The sequence below is a fragment of the Mytilus edulis genome, chromosome 14 (genome assembly GCF_963676685.1).
Source record: "Mytilus edulis chromosome 14, xbMytEdul2.2, whole genome shotgun sequence".
In the NCBI taxonomy this organism is placed as follows: domain Eukaryota; kingdom Metazoa; phylum Mollusca; class Bivalvia; order Mytilida; family Mytilidae; genus Mytilus; species Mytilus edulis.
The window spans coordinates 23,422,755-23,444,000 of NC_092357.1; the positions used below are offsets into that span (position 1 = coordinate 23,422,755).

A 21,246-nucleotide genomic window follows, 5' to 3' on the forward strand; every position below is an offset into this window, starting at 1 on the left:
GAAAACTGTATTCGTACAAAAAAGAAAAGATATTCAAACACTCAAAACATTGATTGTAAGGGTGCTGCCCTTGAGTTTGTAATTTTACTGACACTTTGCAGTTTTTTGTTATTATTAATCATATCTTATATTTAATACTATATTAATTATGATTTTAACCTTATTTTTGCGATTTTCTTTGAATAAGGCATACATCCTAAAATATTTTGGTGGTTATTATTTTGACGGATTCATAACTTTTATCAATACCTAAATGCAAGTATACTTGCGAAATTGAATTTGGAGACTTTATTCTATCAACGAAAATTTACACCCCGCAAAAACACCCAGTATACGGTATATGAAGTGACGAAGAACCCTATGTTGCATTCAATGACGTCACCGTATATAGATATATGCGCAGCAATACTTTTTTAATGAACAGCTGCGCCATGAGCGCATGATACGCCCGTCATTTGGTGTTAGAATTTTTATGCAACAATCATAAATTATAGTTTCTGACATGGCGCAACATGTGAGAACCCTTGTTTTTTTTAGCAAAACAAAATCAACAATAACTCTAAAATAAAATTTTGAATCATCCAAAAACATATACATATCTTAACAATGATATAACTAAGAAGTGTGAAGTTATAAGCAATGATCATAAATGGATTTTGAGGTACGGCGCGACATGTGACAAAAATACACCCCTGATTTTTTTTCACAGTCCCGTTACTCAAACGTTTTAATCTCAATTTTATCCACAAAAATACAGATCGTTTGACTTTTATAAGAAACAACTATGTTAAGTTTCATGAAATTTGGATGAGTCGTTCTCAAGTTACGGTGCGACATGTTTATGTCGGATAGACGATCAGACGGAAATTTGTATACCATAATACGTCCAGTCAAAAAATTAACAGGCGTATTAAACCAAACACAGTCAGAACTGTCATAACATTACATCCAATATTTGAAACTGTATTTATTTCGTTGATATTTTAATACCATCACAGAGACATATAATACATGTCTCTGATACCATGCCTAGCTAGATGATTTTTGTAATGATATATCCCTTGCCTAGATAGATGCTTTTTATAATAATATATACCTTGCCTAGCTAAATGTTTTTTGTAATTATATATACCTTGCCTAGCGAGTTATCGAGAATGTAAAATCATTATACTTTCCACTATATAGATATCGTATACAAAGCACGTCTACTAGACCATTTTATTTTATTTTTTATTTTTACTTTCGTGTTTAAATCTAACCCATATTCTAATTAACTTTTTGTAAAAATATTTGAAATAAATCTACGATTTACCCACTTATGTAAACATTCCCTAGAATGAGTAAGGGTGTTCCTAAGATAGGAAGCTTATAAATTGATAAAAAAGAAAAAAAGAAAGAAGCATTGGTTTCCCTCCCCTTACCTATATTCCCCTGGATCGGTTGGTTACCATGTTTATCAGTAAATATATTTCTTTAGTTACGTGTCGTAGGAACTGGTTATAAAAATCTAATAACTTACAGGACACGTTTTTTAATTTACATTTCTTTCGTGTTACGTTTCCCGCCATAAATATCATTTGGAACACATGTATGTATATCCATGTCAAATTGGCCCCTCGGCAAATCGCCCCACACTTATCGCTCTGCTTTTTCTCCGACTCAACTTTTTTTCTAATATAGTATTTTGCTATTTTTTTTCTATGATTAAACATTATCTTATACCTAATAGGAAAATAAAATAAAAATATAGGGTCATCGTTCATTTAAACTCACAATCTGTCTCTGAAAAAAGCATAGACTTTTTGGTTTCCAAAAAGTAGTCTTTTGGCCCACTATCAAACCTTTTTTTAAATAACAAAGGTAGTTATTTTGAGAACAATATTATTTTATGTGATAATGAAAACATTATAAATGATCAGTCAAAGGTTGCTAATATGTTTAATGATTTTTTTTGTTAATGTAGCAAAAGATATTGGATCAGACTGTAGTGTAGATCAGAACCATCCTAGTATAAAAGCTATATATAATAATTGTAGAACTGAAGGTAATTTAATTTTAAATCTATAGAAGTGAAGTTTGTAAAAAACAAATAAACAAACTTGGTATAAATAAGGCTACAGGTAAAGACGGGTTATCCGTTAAAATAATGAAATTGGCAAAACCAGCAGTTGTGACACCAATAACAAAATTAATAAACAAATCTATCGAGCACTCTGTATTTCCAGACAAACTTTAAAGAGGCTCAAGTGGTGCCACTTCACAAGAATAATAGTCAACTGGAAGTTGGCAACTATAGGCCAGTCAGTATTATACCCGTAGTATCAAAGTTTTTCGAGAGAGCCATCTTCAAGCAGCTACATGTAGTTGATTTTTTTCAAAATATATTTCACCCATATTTGTCTGCCTTTAGAGCAGGATACAGCTGCCAGACAGCACTTTTGAAAATCATTGAGGATTGGAAGAAGGCTATTGATGATAATCAATATATTGCTGCTGTGTTGATGGACCTCTCAAAAGCCTTTGATTGCCTTCCTCATAATTTATTAATTTTAAAACTAAAGGCATATGGGTTATCTGAAACAGCTTTAAACTTAATAGACAGCTACTTAAGTAAAGGAAAACAATGTGTAAAAGTTGGTATACTAGTAGATATTAGTACCTGGAAAAATATATATAAAGGTGTGCCGCAAGGCTCTATATTAGGACCTGTACTTTTTGATATTTTCTTAAATGACATTTTTCATTTTGTTTCAAGCAGTTCATTGTATAATTATGCAGATGACAATACTTTATCTTATTCACACTCTGATATAGACACTGTGGTAAATATTTTAGAAAAAGAAAGCTTAGAGCTAATAAATTGGTTCAGTCTTAACCATATGAAGGCCAACCCTAACAAATTTCAGGCAATAGCCATAGACAAGAAAGCTGAAAATAAAAACATTTCATTTGATTTAGATGGTAATATTATACATTGTGAAAAAGAAGTAAAATTATTGGGTGTAACAATTGACTATCAACTTAAGTTTGATGCCCATATTTCCAATATTTGTAAAAAGGCATCAAGACAAATACATGTACTTAAACGTATTGGTAAACATTTAACAAAATTAGTTAGACTTCCTATATATTATTCATTTATAATGTCAAACTTTAAAGATAAATAAGAGAACAATAATGTGTATAATGTTTCTTCCTTGGACAGACCTGAAAAAAAACATATTCCTTAATTGGTAAATTTAATAATTAGAACTGAAACAATCTGAAAACCGTTCATGACTTTTAAATGTCTATTATGTAATTATCGATTTTACCTGTAACATTATCATAACTAACTACATGTACATAATATTAAGTAGCATGTGCGGCCGACCATGCACGCTTGGCTGATTTTATTGCACTTATTATCAGCTGATGATTTGATTGACAACAGGTAATCAATCATCGACATTTAGGACGCTGATGCTGAGCCTATTTAAAACCTGCGACATTTTTCAGACCATGTCACAGACTGTACTGTATTGTTCTGTAATATGGCACTTCTGTGGTGATTGTAACACCAGAAAAATAGAGAAAATACAGGAATAAAATGCTAAGATTTATATTTAAAGACTACTGTAGTACATATGAACAACTGTTAATTAAATCAAAATAACCAAGCTTAGAAATCAGAAGAATTAGAATGATAGCAATAGAGGTATATAAAATTATTAATAAACAATGTCCATTATATCTACATGAACTTATTGAAATTAAAAAATGTAATTACTCTTTTAGAAATAACAACATAGCAGATGTTCCCAGGGTAAGGACAACTACCCATGGGCTACACTCATTTAGATATGCAGGAGCCAAAATATGGAACGAACTGCCAAATAAAATGAGGGAAGAAATGCCATTGGGTCAGTTTAAAAGTTTGGTTGGTAATTGGGAGGACAGTTCCTGTCAGTGTTACTCCTGCAGATCTCAATGAGCTATAGTTCAGTTTATTTATTTATCATGTATACTCTGGCTTTTAAATTATTGGCATGATTTTTTATTTTGTGTTCTTAATGCTTGAATGGCACTAACAGTAGTTGTAAGTTGTAAGTAATGCTTGAATTACTTTTAGTGCTTTATAGTAGCTATTGCATGAATGTTAGTTTATCTGCATTTTATGTTTGCTTATATGCTTTAATTGTGCTAATTAATTGCTGTGCTTGATAACATTATTTATTATACCCCTGCTTTAAAAAAGGGGGGGGGGGTATACTGTTTTACCAGTCAGTCCGTCCCATGAATAATTTTCTTCCCATTTTTCTCAGGAACTACAATACAAGGATTTCTGAAATTTGGTTTCAGGGTTTATCTAAGTCAGCTATACAGTGTGATGCGTTTCAGATTGATCACTTGACAACTTCCTGTTTACCGAACACTTGTATGATTTTACACATGATAGCCAAGTTGAAAATTTTCGTCACACTTTTCTCAGGAACTACAATACAAGGATTTCTGAAATTTGGTTTCAGGATCTGTATAAGTCAGCTATACCATGTGATGTGTTTTCAGATTCATCACTCGACAACTTCCTGTTTACTGAATACTTGCATATATATTTTTACACTATTTATTTTTTCGTCGCATTTTTTTCAGGAACTACAATACAAGGATTTCTGAAATTTGGTTTCAGGGTTTATCTAAGTCAGCTATACCGTGTGATGCGTTTCAGATTGATCACTTGACAACTTCCTGTTTACCGAACACTTGTATGATTTTACACATGATAGCCAAGTTGAAAATTTTCGTCACACTTTTCTCAGGAACTACAATACAAGGATTTCTGAAATTTGGTTTTAGGATTTATATAAGTCAGCTATACCGTGTGATGCGTTTTCAAATTCATCACTTTACAACTTCCTGTTTACAGAACACTTGCATATTTTTACACTATTTATATTATCCACTTGCAGCGGGGGTATCATCAGTGAGCAGTAGCTCGCAGTTTCACTTGTTTTGCATGTTTTATGTGTTTTATGTATTGTGCTTGTCTTATATGTATGTCGGATAAAAGATCTACAGAGCTTATGTTGTATTGTTATATGTATAACCGACTTTAAATAAATCTTTTATGCTTTATGCTTATACATACATTTTAGTTAATGACAATAATGTCCCAATTTTCCTGTATAATTAATATATTATGCTTATACATACATTTTTGTTAATGACAATAATGTCCCAATGTTCCTGTATAACTAATACATTGTAATAGGAGAAATATTGGTAGCATCGAAATAAAAAAGAACTAAATTACAGAAATTGCTTAAATTTTACAATTATATACTTCATGTACTTTATGTTCAGCTTTCTTGAAAACTATGATAAAAAATATAGGTCATCGATGAGTTAAAAAGATATTTTAACTTAAGGAGGCTCGCGGGTATAAAAAATTGGAAAAAAAATAAATATTTGTTTTTTCATTACAAATTTTATTTATTACACAATTAGCTATTATTTCACAATATGGCACAAAAATCACCAAGAAAAATCGATTTGGTTTGTCCACAGATGACTTTTAAAATGTTCATATCATTGAAAAAGCTCCAAATTATCTCCCTTTGGTGCAAAAATGTAATTTTTTGGACATTAAAATTGAAATATCTATATTTTTTATTACTGTTATCAAACAAACTGTACATAAACTAAATAATTGTAAAATTTTAACGATTTCTGTAATTTATTTCTTTTTTTATTTCGATATTACCAATATTTCTCCTATTAGTTCAACAGAAAAAAAGGACATTAACAAAAATGTATGCTTTTTTCAGAGGCAAATTGTGAGCTTAAATGAACGGTGACCCATATTTTTATTTTATATTTCCATTAGATATAAGATAAGGTTTAATCATGGAAAAACATAGGAAAATCCTATATTAGAAAAAAAAAGTTGATTTAGACCCGCAAGCCCCCTTAAATGTCACAGAATGACATTTTTTGCACCAAAGGGAGATAATTTGGAGCGTTTTCAATTATATGAAAATATTTAAAGTCATCTGTGGCCAACCCAAATTGATTTGTCTGTATGAATTGTGTGCCATATTATAAAGTGATACATTGTAACTACCGGTAATAGTGTATTATTATTAAATAAAAAAAAAATTAATGAAAAAACAAATGTTGAATTTGTTGCTGAATTTTTTATACCTGCGAGCCTCCTTAAAACAATTATTGTGACCTCCTGCTGTTGTATGTTTTATCATCAGGTTGTCCTCTCTCTGACATATATATTCCTCATTTTCATTCTCAATTTTATTTGTTTACTTAGTATACATGTAATGAAATTATTCAATGTTTTTTATATTAAATCTAGACTCATAAAAGATGAAAGAGGGGATCTATCTGAATAACAAAAATATTTTCCGCCTCAGGACATTAAAAGATTTTGAATAGGCCTCTATTTATTGGGTAAGTAGAGTTAGCTGGGCAAACAAATCTATTATTTTTTATGGCCTAATCCTAATAGAACATAACAGCAGTATACATGTAATGAAATTATTCAATGTATTTTATATTAAATCTAGAATCATGGAGCATGAAGGAGGGAATCCCTTTGCATGTCGGGTTGCAGCACCATTTGGTAACACACACAGGCAAGCAGCAGAATTAGGTTATCACTCATTAGGCATGTTAAGTAGTTCAGCCTCTTCCATTGAAAATAAGAAGCAAAAGCTGCCACAAGGTTTCCAATATGGCTTTACATGGACACAACCAATGGTCAAAGAATACTTTAACATTGAATGGGTAGGAGATTTGTCCGGTGAGGATGTTTTACAGATGGGAGGAATAAGTACAAAGCTAAATCCTGTCCAAGCAGAATACTTGTCAGATTTAGAACATATCATCACATTTAATGAAGCTCCACAATTAGGAAATATTAGAAGTAGAAGTAAACCTTTAAAGCTTGTACTACAAGAAATTCTTACAAAAGTCTCACCTGATTCAGAGTATTATAAAAATCTGAGTAAACTGTCTGGGTAAGGTTTTGTGTATTTTAACTAAAAAAGAAAAAAAAATATTCCCGGCTCACTTTTTTGTGAGTTAGTGTGAGATATATTTATTATATTCTTTCTGCATGGATTGGTGGTCATGGTTGTGAGTCCTTAAATTAAGAAGTTTTTTAATTATTTTTTTTAATTTTTTGTTTTATAAACTACACAATGAGCATACATGTCATAGATTATAGATATAGCTAACCATGCAGAATGGGCTTTGCTCATTGTTGAAGGCCTTATGGTGACCTATAGTTGTTAATGTTTGTGTCATGTTGGTCTTTTATGGATAATTGTCTCATTGGCAATCATACCACATCTTCTTTTTTTATATAACACTAAAATCTATAGGGTTATAACAGAATATAATTTAAGTGTGTTTTTACAGATACTTTCATGAGTTGTCTACTCTTTATTCCTTAAATTTTCTAAATCTGTAATAACACATGTTTGTTATTTATAGAATTATTTCATTTATAGTAGGATCTAGGAAACTTTTGAGACTTTGTGCAGAAACTTAATGCATATAGCCTTGATAACTATTTAATTAGTTATACATTTTGTTTTACCATTTATAAAAAATGAACACATAAACAAATGACAACCACTGAGTTACAGGCTCCTGACTTGGGATGGACACATACTTATATAATGTAATGGGGTAACAAACTTCCATTTGTTCCCATGAATCTACTGGAAGCCTGATAAATCAAATGTAAAAGATAGTCAACAGTAGTGCAATACACATGTCTATGATTGTTTGTCGCTATTTTACAAAATTTCCTCTGATCTTGCTGACTGATAATTTTGTTTCCCAGCTTAGGGAGCTACCATTTGATTTTTAGGGGTGGGGGGTGCTTGGATGAAAAATTTTGTCCTGCATTTTTTTTTAGCTGTAATCTGTCCTGCATTTTTATTTTTCATTCTGTTCGGTCTGGACTTTTCTTTACCTAAATTGTCGTCCTGACTTTTTTTTTTAGCAAGTGTCTCATCCTGCCTTTTTTTTAACTCAAAACTCCTGTCCTGCCTATTTTTTTTTCAAATTTCATCCTAGCCCCCCCATAAAAATCAAATGGTAGCTCCCTTAGTCTAAGAAATATTTGTATATATATTTCAGTCATCAATGTCTATTGTCAAGTGGAAGAAATATTACAGCTTTTATTAGAAATATGGAAAAGTATGTACAATTGATTGAAGAGAAGGATGAGCTTTGTCCTTGTGGATTTTACCAAGATTTGGCTGGCAGATTTACCGATATGTTTTTATTTGTAGAGTAAGTATGAGATTCCAGTGATCTTGGCAATTGTAGTAAGTTAAGTAAAGTTAGATTTAAAGTTGTCAAATTTTTTATTTAAACAATGTTTATTCAGATAAATCATCACAAAGGAATATGATATAATTTTTTTAGGAAATAATACAAAACTCAATAAAATTTAAAAAAAAAAAACAAAGACTAATTCACAGTTACCATCATGTCTAAATTGACTTACTCTTGAATAATTACATTAGATGTATGTTTCATTATAATACTTTATTTGGATTGGCTGAATGCACATCACATGTTATTCAGTAGGCAATTGCATCACTCAATAAAACTTTTCGTTCATGATAACACGTGGTACCACAATAAAGTGCACAGGTGAATAAAATACAAAAATTATAAAATTGGTATTTTCCGCGCTTCATACAAAATGTACTTCGGTCAACATTTTTACACCCAAATAAATTTACAAAAAGAAGCATTCAATTCTTAAATGTTATTCTGATTGGCATTGTTCCTTAAGCAATTGCATTACACAATAAAATTTATCATTCATGATGACACGAGGTCCCACAAAAAAGTGCATAGGTTGATTAAATCAAAACTTGATAAAAATTGAATTTTCAGGATTCTATATAAACAAGAATGTGTCCATAGTACATGGATGCCCCACTCACACTATCATTTTTTATGTTCAGTGGACCGTGAAATTGGAGTCAAAACTTTAATTTGAAATTAAAATTAGAAATATCATATCATGGGGAACATGTGTACTAAGTTTCAAGTTGATTGGACTTAAACTTCATCAAAAACTACCTTGACCAAAAACTTTAACCTGAATTTCACACTATCATTTTCTATGTTCAGTGAACTATGAAACTGGGGTCAAAACTATAATTTGGCATAAAAATAAGAAAGATCATATCATGGGGAACATGTGTACTAAGTTTCAAGTTGATTGGACTTCAACTTCATCAAAAACTACCTTGACCAAAAACTTTAACCTGAATTTCACGCTATCATTTTCTATGTTCAGTGAACTATGAAATTGGAGTCAAAACTATAATTTGGCATTAAAATAAGAAAGATCATATCATGGGGAACATGTGTACTAAGTTTCAAGTTGATTGGACTTCAACTTCATCAAAAACTACCTTGACCAAAAACGTTAACCTGAATTTCACACTATCATTTTCTATGTTCAGTGAACTATAAAATTGGGGTCAAAACTATAATTTGGCATTAAAATAAGAAAGATCATATCATGGGGAACATGTGTACCAAGTTTAAAGTTGATTGGACTTCAACTTCATCAAAAACTGCCTTGACCAAAAACTTTAGTCTGAAGCGAACGGACGCACAGACGGACAAACATACGGAGGCATAGACCAGAAAACATAATGCCCCTCCACTATAGTAGGTTGGGCATAAAAATGTAATTACAAGTATTGAATGCTTCTTTTTGTAACTTTATCAGGTTGTAAAACGCTTTGACCTTGCACACATTTTAGGAATGAAATGCGGAAATAAATTTACTATGGTCAGCTCCTATACACCCCAATGAAGTAACAATAAAAAGCAATCATAATTCTTAAATAACTTCAGACATAATCTACTCTTTCACAACACTTAATATATAAAATGTAAGGTTGTTGAATGTTGTGCATTATTTTAGAATTTCTTGTTGGACGTCTTAAGATATGTTTTGAGAAGTTTATAATACTCTATTATATCCCACCCTATGAAGTTGCGGAGGGTATACTGTTTTTGACCCATCCATTCGTCAGTCCTGTTTCTTGTCATTGCAGGAGTTCTAGGAGTTAATTCTCTTTGACACTTATTTGCTTTAAGGTACTACTTCAACAGTCATGACAGTTATTCATCTCAACTCCTCTGAAACCACACAACAAAGTTTCATGAAATTTTGTAGATAATAAGGACATATACTATGTAGATGTGCATTTTGACAGGAAATTGCGATACAATTTTTTTTCCAGGAGCTAATTATCTTTAAACTTATTTGCTTTAAGGTACTACTTCAACAGTTTGTCATCTCAACTCCTCTGAAATCACACAACAAAATTTCATGAAATTTCATAGATAATAAGGACATACTATGTAGATGTGCATATTGACAGGAAATTACATTTCATTTTTTTTTTCTTATATAATTTTTTTTTCTTACACTTATTTAATTTCTCCAATGACAATATGGAGACGTGAGGTGTGTGAGTGTGTTCACTTAGGTTCTTTAATTTTAAGATGTAGTATGCATGATTGACAATAAGACTAATGTCCATCAGATATAAATGACTAAGCTGTATAGGCGACTGTAAGCAATAAGAGGTGTGTACCGATATCATGGACATGGCAAAATGTGAAAACTATAAATACTCCAAGGATAAAACCAACAGGATTTATATTGATTACATGTACTGTGATCATTTAAAAAAAAAAATCACAGTGACCAACACAACTTCTAAATTACAGGCTTCAGATTTCTCCTATATCATACGAAATTAACCTAGGTGGATTTAGAGGGGGCCTAAACCCTCCTTTTGTGGGCAAAAAAATGGTTGATTATATAGAAAATCATTTAAACATGACAGAAGAAGACTCCCTCTTAGACAGTCAGTGGGAATCCACTGATGAAAATTTCTGATTGTCAATCATTGAATAGCTGTAAACTGGGGTTGATATAGCATAACACTAAGTAAAGTATCCTTGAAAATAAGTTTGTTTTAGTTTATAATTAATTTAGCATATTTCTGTTGTTTACAGATAATATAATAATTGCTTGCGTTCATTTTTTTTTTTTTTTAAAGATTCAACCCACTGTCATCTGTTTGGGAGAATTTGAAAGGAGTTGATGTTACAACAAAACCAGATTTAAGACTCAGTACAAACAAAAGTAATGGGCTGGCATTATCTGTAAATGAGGTAATTGTTAACAGAAAAATTTACAGTGAAACCTGTTTCAGATAACACTAAAGGGAGATAATACAGATTCAATCTATATCAGTTTTGGAAATCTCTGAATTTGGTAATAATTAACAAATTCAATAACTTAACCATTAGGGAAATTGGTAACTTCAGTGTTTATTTGGTTTTGGCATTTATTAATAAAAATTGCATGCTGGGAACAATTTCAGACTTTATTATAGAAAAAGTTTTAGAATTCTGCCTTGTAAAATTAAAATCTATCTACGGGTTGAAGAAAACAAATATTGATTGTTCCAAAATCCTTATCATTTCATTATTCTATTTTTTCAATATTTCTAAATGTCAAAACCAAATAAATTCTGAAGTTACCAAATTTGTTAATGCAATTGGTTCAGTTAATGAATTAACTTACTGTTACTGAATTCGTTAACATTACCTAATTCAGAGATTTCCAGAACTGATATGAAATGCACAACAGAGGGTGCTAAAATTGATAGTCATTTAAAAAAAATTCTGATAGGGTTTTAGTATTATACGGTATTACCATCATAAAATATACGAGTAGAAAAAATAACCCATGTCATGCCAATAAATGGTTTTAGAATAACTGAGCTAATTCCAATGAGTGAATCAATATTGAAGCCAAATTATGCATTTTTTAAACAAATCTCTGAAATAAAATTACAGAAAGACCTGTATAGCATGTATACAGTAAACCAAAGAACACCTTATGGTCATCCCATCACATTTAAGGGCATACGATACAGTTTTGATCTTGTATTAACAAGTTCATGAAAATTTGCATATAGACTATTTTTTACCAAATAACATCAAATATGTAATAAAAAATATACCTTCATGAGCTACTTTTTGAGTTAAATGAGGTCGAAATTTTGTATATTTGCTCCAATTCAGATTTGTGGCCGTAATTTCTTTTTCGAAAAAAAAGACATAACTTTTTTGTTATAAAAGATAAACACAAATTGTTTTTTGTTAAATAATCGGTAATTTCTTTTATTTATAAGTATCATACAAAATTATGCAATTTTTATTCAGAAATAACTCATATTTATCAAATGTTCATGAATTGAGGAAAATACTTCATTTTTTGCTGCATGTTTATCAAAATTTTAAAAAATCCTCTATTTACAGTTTTATAAAATTTCCGTCACATAATTTCCCTGCAAAATGAAACAAATTGCTGTCTTGAAAAATAGGGGTCCATGAACTCGTTTTCCAATTAAATCAGTTTGAATGATAAAAATCAGTCAAAAAATGCAGGTTTTCCCGATATGTCAGAGTTTGACGTTGCGAAATTACATTTTACATTAGCATCGTCATTACCTCCCCTGTAACTGTATCGTGAGCCCTTAATACAAGACGCATATACATACTTCTGTATAATTTTAGTTAAAAGTGAACAGACTTAAAATTGAAGAAGAAGACTATCAGGTCCACCACCTAAAAAGAGGAAATGGAGTTGGCATCCCAATTCATCACAAGATCACCCAGACACCTCTGTTGTAAAAAGATTAGGACCAGGAAAAATATCATTTACTGACCAAGTTGAAGGACAACATGCAGGACAATTATTGGTTGATCTGCATTCAATGAAAGAGAAACTCACTGATAGCTGTAAGAATTATGTAATGCCAGGCATGGTTATTGAGGGGACATCGGTAAGGATTTGTTATGCCCCACCAAAGACAGTAAAGGTGCATTATGTTATTTGGTCTGTGCGCCCCTTCGTCTGTCTGTCCGTTCGTCTGTTTGTTTGTTCATTTGTTCGTCTGTCCTGCTTACGTTAAAGTTTTTGGTCGAGGTAGTCTTTGTAAAGAAGTTGAGGTCCAATCAACTTGAAACTTAGTATACATGTACCGTATGATATGATGTTTTTAATTTTAATGCCAAACTAGAGTTAATATACCAATTTCATAATCCATTGAACATAGAAAATGATAGTGCAAGTGGGGGCGGGGCATCCGTGTACTTGGGACACATTCTTGTGTATTGTGTATTTCTGAATTACTGCAATGACTTATTTTTATGAATTTTGTTTGTTTAGCCTTTTCTTACTAATTTCCCCAAAAAAATATTTATTGTTTAGCCAAAGCAAATTTCACATAAAATTTTGTCCTTGTCAGCCATCTCGAGCACTTTTCAAAACAAATTATTGCCTGATTTATTGATTTTCTGACTTTATTGGTGTTTTTAGGTAAAATAAGATCCAAATTGGTGATTTCTTAAAAGCAAACTAACAAAAATATTAAACTCCAACAAAAATAGAAAACAGAAATTCCCCTGTCAAATGTAAACACCAAAAGCTAAAACACATTAAACAAAGTGAAAACAGGAAGAAGTCATATTCCAGGGTTATATTCCAGTCAATCTGGCATAAATTTGACCCTAACAGTAATTGCAACAGAAGATTTTTAAGATTTTGTACTTAAGCATTGTACCCCAAATATACAAATTTAAATAGTCCAATTAAATTAACATGAGGAAAAAACTAAAAACTCATGATTTTTAAATGCCTATGGGATTAGCATGGAAATGGAAGATAACTTTGCAAAAAGGTAGAAATATCAATAATAAATGATGCAGAATTAAACTTTTACAGCTTTTATTCAATAGAATTGTATTGATTCTTGATAGTGTAGCCGTCTTTAGAGTATAACTAACAACATATTTTCTCAGGTTTACAACCTAGAGTTCATAATTCATTAGTTGGCCAGTCATTAGATTTTTATACGACCGCAAAATTTTTCAAATTTTTCATCGTATATTGCTATCACGTTGGCGTCGTCGTCTGCGTCGTTGTCGTCGTCTTCGTCGTCGTCGTCCGAATACTTTTAGTTTTCGCACTCTAATTTAAGTAAAAGTGAATAGAAATCTATGAAATTTTAACACAAGGTTTATGACCACAAAAGGAAGGTTGGTATTGATTTTGGGAGTTTTGGTCCCAACATTTTAGGAATTAGGGGCCAAAAAGGGCCGAAATAAGCATTTTCTTGGTTTTCGCACTATAACTTTAGTTTATGTTAATAGAAATCTATGAAATTTTGACACAAGGTTTATGACCACAAAAGAAAGGTTGGGATTGATTTTGGGAGTTTTGGTTTCAACAGTTTAGGAATTAGGGGCCAAAAAAGGGCCCAAATAAGCATTATTTTTAGTTTTCGCACAATAACTTTAGTTTAAGTAAATAGAAATCTATGAAATTTTAACACAAGGTTTATGACCACAAAAGAAAGGTTGGGATTGATTTTGGGAGTTTTGGTCCCAACATTTTAGGAATTAGGGGCCAAAAAGGGCCGAAATAAGCATTTTCTTGGTTTTCGCACTATAACTTTAGTTTATGTTAATAGAAATCTATGAAATTTTGACACAAGGTTTATGACCACAAAAGAAAGGTTGGGATTGATTTTGGGAGTTTTGGTTTCAACAGTTTAGGAATTAGGGGCCAAAAAAGGGCCCAAATAAGCATTATTTTTAGTTTTCGCACAATAACTTTAGTTTAAGTAAATAGAAATCAATGAAATTTAAACACAATGTTTATGACCACAAAAGGAAGGTTGGTATTGATTTTGGGAGTTTATGTCCCAACAGTTTAGGAATTAGGGGCAAAAAAGGGACCCAAATAAGCATTTTTCTTGGTTTTCCACCATACCGTTAGTATAAGTAAATAGAAATCTATGAAATTTAAACACAAGGTTTATGACCATTAAAGGAAGGTTGGTAACGATTTTGGGAGTTTTGGTCCCAACAGTTTAGGAATAAGGGGCCCAAAGGGTCCAAAATTAAACTTTGTTTGATTTCATCAAAATTGAATAATCGGGGTTCTTTGATATGACGAATCTAACTGTGTATGTAGATTCTTAACTTTTGGTCCCGTTTTCTTATTGGTCTACATTAAGGTCCAAAGGGTCCAAAATTAAACTTAGTTTGATTTTGACAAAAAATGAATTGGTTGGGTTCTTTGATATACTGAATCTAAAAATGTACTTAGATTCTTCATTATTGGCCCAGTTTTCAAGTTGGTCCAAATCGGGGTCCAAAATTAAACTTTGTTTGATTTCATCAAAAATTGAATAAATGGGGTTCTTTGATATGCCAAATCTAACTGTGTATGTAGATTCTTCATTTTTGGTCCTGTTTTCAAATTGGTCTACATTAAAGTCCAAAGGGTCCAAAATTAAACTTAGTTTGATTTTAACAAAAATTGAAATCTTGGGGCCCTTTGATATGCTGAATCCAAACATGTACTTAGATTTTTGATTATGGGCCCAGTTTTCAAGTTGGTCCAATTTAGGATCTAAAATTATTATATTAAGTATTGTGCAATAGCAAGTCTTTTCAATTGCAAAGTATTGCACAATGGCAAGAAATATCTAATTGCACAATATTGTGAAATAGCAATTTTTTTTTTTAATTAGAGTTATCTTTCTTTGTCCAGAATAGTAAGCAAGAAATATCTAATTGCAAAACATTGTGCAATAGCAAGATTTTTTTTTAATTGGAGTTATCTTTCTTTGTCCAGAATCAACTTAAATCTTTGTAATATACAATATACAATGTATGTTCACTTTTTACTACCAACTGATAAATTAAAATAATCTTTACCATTCAGTGATAACAAGCAGATTTTTTACATCTTAATATTTTATGATGTATTTAAATGAGTAGTTATTGTTGCAAACTCCATTAGAAATTTTAATTGAGATTAGTTTTGGAATAAGGGAAAGGGGGATAGGATTAAAAAAATTGGGTTCAATTTTTCTCATTTGAAATTTCATAAATAAAAAGAAAATTTCTTCAAACATTTTTTTGAGAGGATTAATATTCAACAACATAGTGAATTGCTCTAAGAGAAAACAAAAATTTTAAGTTCATTAGAACACATTCATTCTGTGTCAGAAACCTATGCTGGGTCAACTATTTAATCAAAATCCAAATTTAGAGCTGAATCCAGCTTGAATGTTGTGTCCATACTTGCCCCAACCGTTCAGGGTTCAACCTCTGCGGTCGTATAAAGCTACGCCCTGCGGAGCATCTGGTTCAACATGTCAAGGTAAGGAATCTCAAATTTAATAAAAAATATTATGCATTTTTTTCTTACTTTTGAGGTTCAAATTTTCTTTGAACAAGGTAGATGCTAAACAAATATAATTTACAGATATAACCAATACCAAATATTCACATCATTTTTGTCGAGCCTTCCACTTTAGTCGAAAAAGCGAGACTAAGCGATCCTACATTCCGTTTTCTTCGGCGGCGTCCACAAATATTCACTCTGTGGATAAAGTTTTTGAATTTTTAATAACTTTCTTAAACTATACTGGATTTCTACCAAACATGGACATAAGCTTCTTTTTGATCATAAGATAGTATCCAGAAGTAAATTTCATAAAAATAAAATTCCATTTTTTCTGAATTTTACTTATAAATGGACTTAGTTTTTCTGCAGGAAAACATTACATTCACTCTGTGGTTAAAGTTTTTAGAATTTTAATAACTTTCTTAAACTAACCTGTTTTTTTTACCAAACTTGGACAGAAGCTTGTTCATGATCATAAGATAGTATCCAGAAGTAAGTTTTTACATTTTTTCCATATTTTACTTTTAAATGGACATAGTTTTTCTTCGTGGAAACATTTCATTCAGTCTTTGGTTTTAAAAAGTTTTTAAAATTTTAATAACTTTCTTAAACTATCCTGGGTTTGTACCAAACTTGGACAGAAGCTTAATAATGATCATAAAATAGTATCCAGAAGTAAATTTTGTAAAAAAAATTGTTTCATTTTTTCCGTATTTTACTTTTAAATGGACTTAGATTTTCTTCCAGTTAACCATACATACATGAATAGTCTGCAGTTGTTTTTAAAACATTTATTAGATTCATAAACTATGCTGGATTTTAACCAAACTTGGACAGAAGCTTCTTACAATCAGAAGATTGTATCAAAAGGAATATTTTTATTGAGTTTTTTCCACATTTTTGTTGAGCCTGCGATTTACAGCAAAAGTAGGCGAGACACTGGGTTCCGCGGAACCCTTACAATTTTTTTTGAAAATGGTCATAAAGCAATAAATTTGCAGTTTCTCTAAGGAAAAATGTGTAAAAAAAATAAATACCCCTTACTCTTTGGTTTTGTATGTTTCTTGAGCAAAACATTATATAATATAATCAAATACCAACTTATAACCCCATCAGAGTATCATACTTTACATGAACTAAAAGAAAATTAACCCAAAAATGACTCATTCTCATTTTTGTGGATTTACATAGATGTCAACCATTAAGGTTTTTCCGCAGTTTTTCCGATTTTGCAATAAAAACTACGCTATTACGGTCAAAGTCAAAAAGTACTGATATCCAATCATTGCCGTTCAATTTTGTAAATCTCGGATTTTTATCATTACTTTTCCGTCCTGGTCCGGTATTTAGAAAATGCCAATGTAATGCTTCCGGTTTCTCGGGAGTTATCAACCTATTGTTCGGAAACTTACTCACTTCCGAATAGTCAAACTTGCATTTTATGAAGTAGCTTTCCCCCTTTCTCTACTTCTCCTTGAAAAAAAAGAAAATGTACGAGTGGAAAACATCAGAACAATTAATGAATGGAATGCATACTACAGACAACATGTTAAACGACAAATTTTAGTGCACATCACTTTGCAACCACTCCTCAGTAATTTTTATTGGAAAATGCATGTTTATGAATGATTACTGAAAACTTTTCAAAAATATGGAAAATTTTATAGTTTGTTACTGATTGTGTCAAAAGGTGTTTGGCATCTATGGATTTAATTATTATTATAAATTTATCTCCCTTTCCAATATTAATTTCCATAAGAAATCAAAAATGCTGATTTTGAGTTTTCCTGTAGTCAGATTTTATGTGACTTTTTTCTATGTATATTTGGGGCCTAATTCTATACACAATAACTAGAACATTTTCTGTTGCAATTAGTTTGAGCTTTCTTTTGACTGGACTTATAGTACATGCAATCATTATTATATGTAGAAAATGGTTGATTTATTTGATAGCTAGTTTTAAATCCTCTTGTATGAATCACATAAAATTCCATTATATTTAACAACAATGTCATAATTTTGTGAACATTTCAAACTGGCTCATTGTTGAAGAAGGCTGCATGGTGGCATATCATTGTTAATTTCTGTGTCATATGGTCTCTATGTGGAGATTTTCTCATTGGCAATTATACCACATGTTTCTTTTTAATATAAAAGGTAAAAATGTCAAATGTTGGGGTAAAGAAGTCAACATTGTTTATGATCTTAATATTAATCATAAAAACAAACAACTTTGTAAACAAAGAAAAAGAATATGGCATATATAGACAAAGAACAGTAGCAAAAAAAAAACAAAAAAAGAGTTATCTTCCTTTGTATGTAAATCTCTGCCTTCCAATGATTATTGAATTACTATTTCAGTGTTGAGGATCATCTGTAAATTGAATGTCAAGATGCCAATCTTTACAATATGGTGCTCACAAGCCTAGTTTATAGCAGCTTAACAGGGGAAATAATCTGCTTGAAATGTTTAATTATTTTAGTGAGCTTATGTTATAGACTTGTATAGCTAAGAGACATTGCTTGTTATTAGTCAAAAATAAATTTTGAGTACTTTTGGTGAATATGTTCTATATGCAAAAGAAGAGAATGATCCAAAACAGAAACTCAATCTTGTAATTTGAAAAAGAAACTGAAAATTCCAGGACAAAATAATAGATAAAAACAGAACTCAAACAACAGTAAACAAAGCACAACATAGAAAACAAAAGACTTATCAACATGAATCATGCTCAACTTTTGGCATCCATTGTGTTGTAAATGCAGTCAAACAGATTTAGGGATTTAAAAACTATCTTTTATGTTGTAGATTGCCATGACCATGTTAGTTATTTCAAAGACGCATTTTGACAAGATTAAAAACAATGAACCATTGGGAGAAGAGGATAAAGGAAAGATTTATTTTAGTTGGTTTTATGATTTTATGATGGAAAGTCAACGTTCAAATCTCATAAAGTTATTACTTAGTTTAAACAATATATCAGATTTAAGTAGCAAAGAAGTTACGACATGAACAATACATGCATATAAATCTCATAAAGTTATTACTTAGTTTAAACAATACATCAGATTTAAGTAGCAAAGAAGTTACGACATGAACAATACATGTATATAAATCTCATAAAGTTATTACTTAGTTTAAACAATACATCAGATTTAAGTAGCAAAGAAGTTACGACATGAACAATACATGCATATAAATCTCATAAAGTTATTACTTAGTTTAAACAATACATCAGATTTAAGTAGCAAAGAAGTTACAACATGAACAATACATGTATATAAATCTCATAAAGTTATTACTTAGTTTAAACAATATATCAGATTTAAGTAGCAAAGAAGTTACAACATGACCAATACATGTATATAAATCTCATAAAGTTATTACTTAGTTTAAACAATATATCAGATTTAAGTAGCAAAGAAGTTACAACATGACCAATACATGTATATAAATCTCATAAAGTTATTACTTAGTTTAAACAATATATCAGATTTAAGTAGCAAAGAAGTTACAACATGACCAATACATGTATATAAATCTCATAAAGTTATTACTTAGTTTAAACAATACATCAGATTTCAGAAGTAAAGAAGTTACGACATGAACAATACATGTATATAAATCTCATAAAGTTATTACTTAGTTTAAACAATATATCAGATTTAAGTAGCAAAGAAGTTACAACATGACCAATACATGTATATAAATCTCATAAAGTTATTACTTAGTTTAAACAATACATCAGATTTCAGAAGTAAAGAAGTTACGACATGAACAATACATGTATATAAATCTCATAAAGTTATTACTTAGTTTAAACAATACATCAGATTTCAGAAGTAAAGAAGTTACGACATGAACAATACATGTATATAAATCTCATAAAGTTATTACTTAGTTTAAACAATACATCAGATTTCAGAAGTAAAGAAGTTACGACATGAACAATACATGTATATAAATCTCATAAAGTTATTACTTAGTTTAAACAATATATCAGATTTCAGAAGTAAAGAAGTTACGACATGAACAATACATGTATATAAATCTCATAAAGTTATTACTTAGTTTAAACAATATATCAGATTTCAGAAGTAAAGAAGTTACGACATGAACAATACATGTATATAAATCTCATAAAGTTATTACTTAGTTTAAACAATATATCAGATTTCAGAAGTAAAGAAGTTACGACATGAACAATACATGTATATAAATCTCATAAAGTTATTACTTAGTTTAAACAATACATCAGATTTCAGAAGTAAAGAAGTTACGACATGAACAATACATGTATATAAATCTCATAAAGTTATTACTTAGTTTAAACAATACATCAGATTTCAGTAGTAAAGAAGTTACGACATGAACAATACATGTATATAAATCTCATAAAGTTATTACTTAGTTTAAACAATACATCAGATTTCAGAAGTAAAGAAGTTACGACATGAACAATACATGTATATAAATCTCATAAAGTTATTACTTAGTTTAAACAATACATCAGATTTCAGAAGTAAAGAAGTTACGACATGAACAATACATGTATATAAATCTCATAAAGTTATTACTTAGTTTAAACAATACATCAGATTTCAGAAGTAAAGAAGTTACGACATGAACAATACATGTATATAAATCTCATAAAGTTATTACTTAGTTTAAACAATATATCAGATTTCAGAAGTAAAGAAGTTACGACATGAACAATACATGTATATAAATCTCATAAAGTTATTACTTAGTTTAAACAATACATCAGATTTAAGTAGCAAAGAAGTTACGACATGACCAATACATGTATATAAATCTCATAAAGTTATTACTTAGTTTAAACAATATATCAGATTTAAGTAGCAAAGAAGTTACGACATGACCAATACATGTATATAAATCTCATAAAGTTATT

The 21,246-nt window shown here is 30.3% G+C and overlaps 1 protein-coding gene across 9 annotated transcripts; it reads left to right on the forward strand.

The window, feature by feature from the left end:
- The first annotated feature begins 1,385 nt into the window (after positions 1 to 1,385).
- LOC139504455 (uncharacterized) lies at positions 1,386 to 19,357 on the forward strand. 9 transcript variants are annotated; one of them, XM_071294547.1, is made up of 9 exons: positions 1,387 to 1,459; positions 1,964 to 2,044; positions 3,778 to 3,805; positions 6,350 to 6,444; positions 6,561 to 7,013; positions 8,146 to 8,301; positions 11,115 to 11,229; positions 12,643 to 12,911; positions 19,140 to 19,355. In XM_071294547.1, exons 5-8 carry the CDS (start codon positions 6,565 to 6,567, stop codon positions 12,757 to 12,759), a joined length of 837 nt encoding a protein of 278 aa, XP_071150648.1. In that variant the 5' UTR covers positions 1,387 to 1,459; positions 1,964 to 2,044; positions 3,778 to 3,805; positions 6,350 to 6,444; positions 6,561 to 6,564; the 3' UTR covers positions 12,760 to 12,911; positions 19,140 to 19,355. The 9 variants fall into 9 exon arrangements, with proteins under 9 accessions (XP_071150647.1, XP_071150651.1, XP_071150642.1 ...); XM_071294546.1 differs by lacking the exon at positions 6,350 to 6,444 and having other exon boundaries at positions 1,386 to 1,459; positions 12,643 to 12,867; positions 19,140 to 19,357; XM_071294550.1 differs by lacking the exon at positions 6,350 to 6,444 and having other exon boundaries at positions 1,386 to 1,459; positions 3,778 to 3,902; positions 19,140 to 19,356.
- Positions 19,358 to 21,246: the final 1,889 nt, after the last annotated feature.

Excerpts from the sequence above, each read along its gene's own strand:
- LOC139504455 (XM_071294546.1), top strand. Across the intron at positions 7,014-8,145 it reads AATCTGAGTAAACTGTCTGG|TCATCAATGTCTATTGTCAA; the intron begins GTAAGGTTTTGT and ends TATATATTTCAG. Across the intron at positions 11,230-12,642 it reads TGGCATTATCTGTAAATGAG|TTAAAAGTGAACAGACTTAA; the intron begins GTAATTGTTAAC and ends GTATAATTTTAG.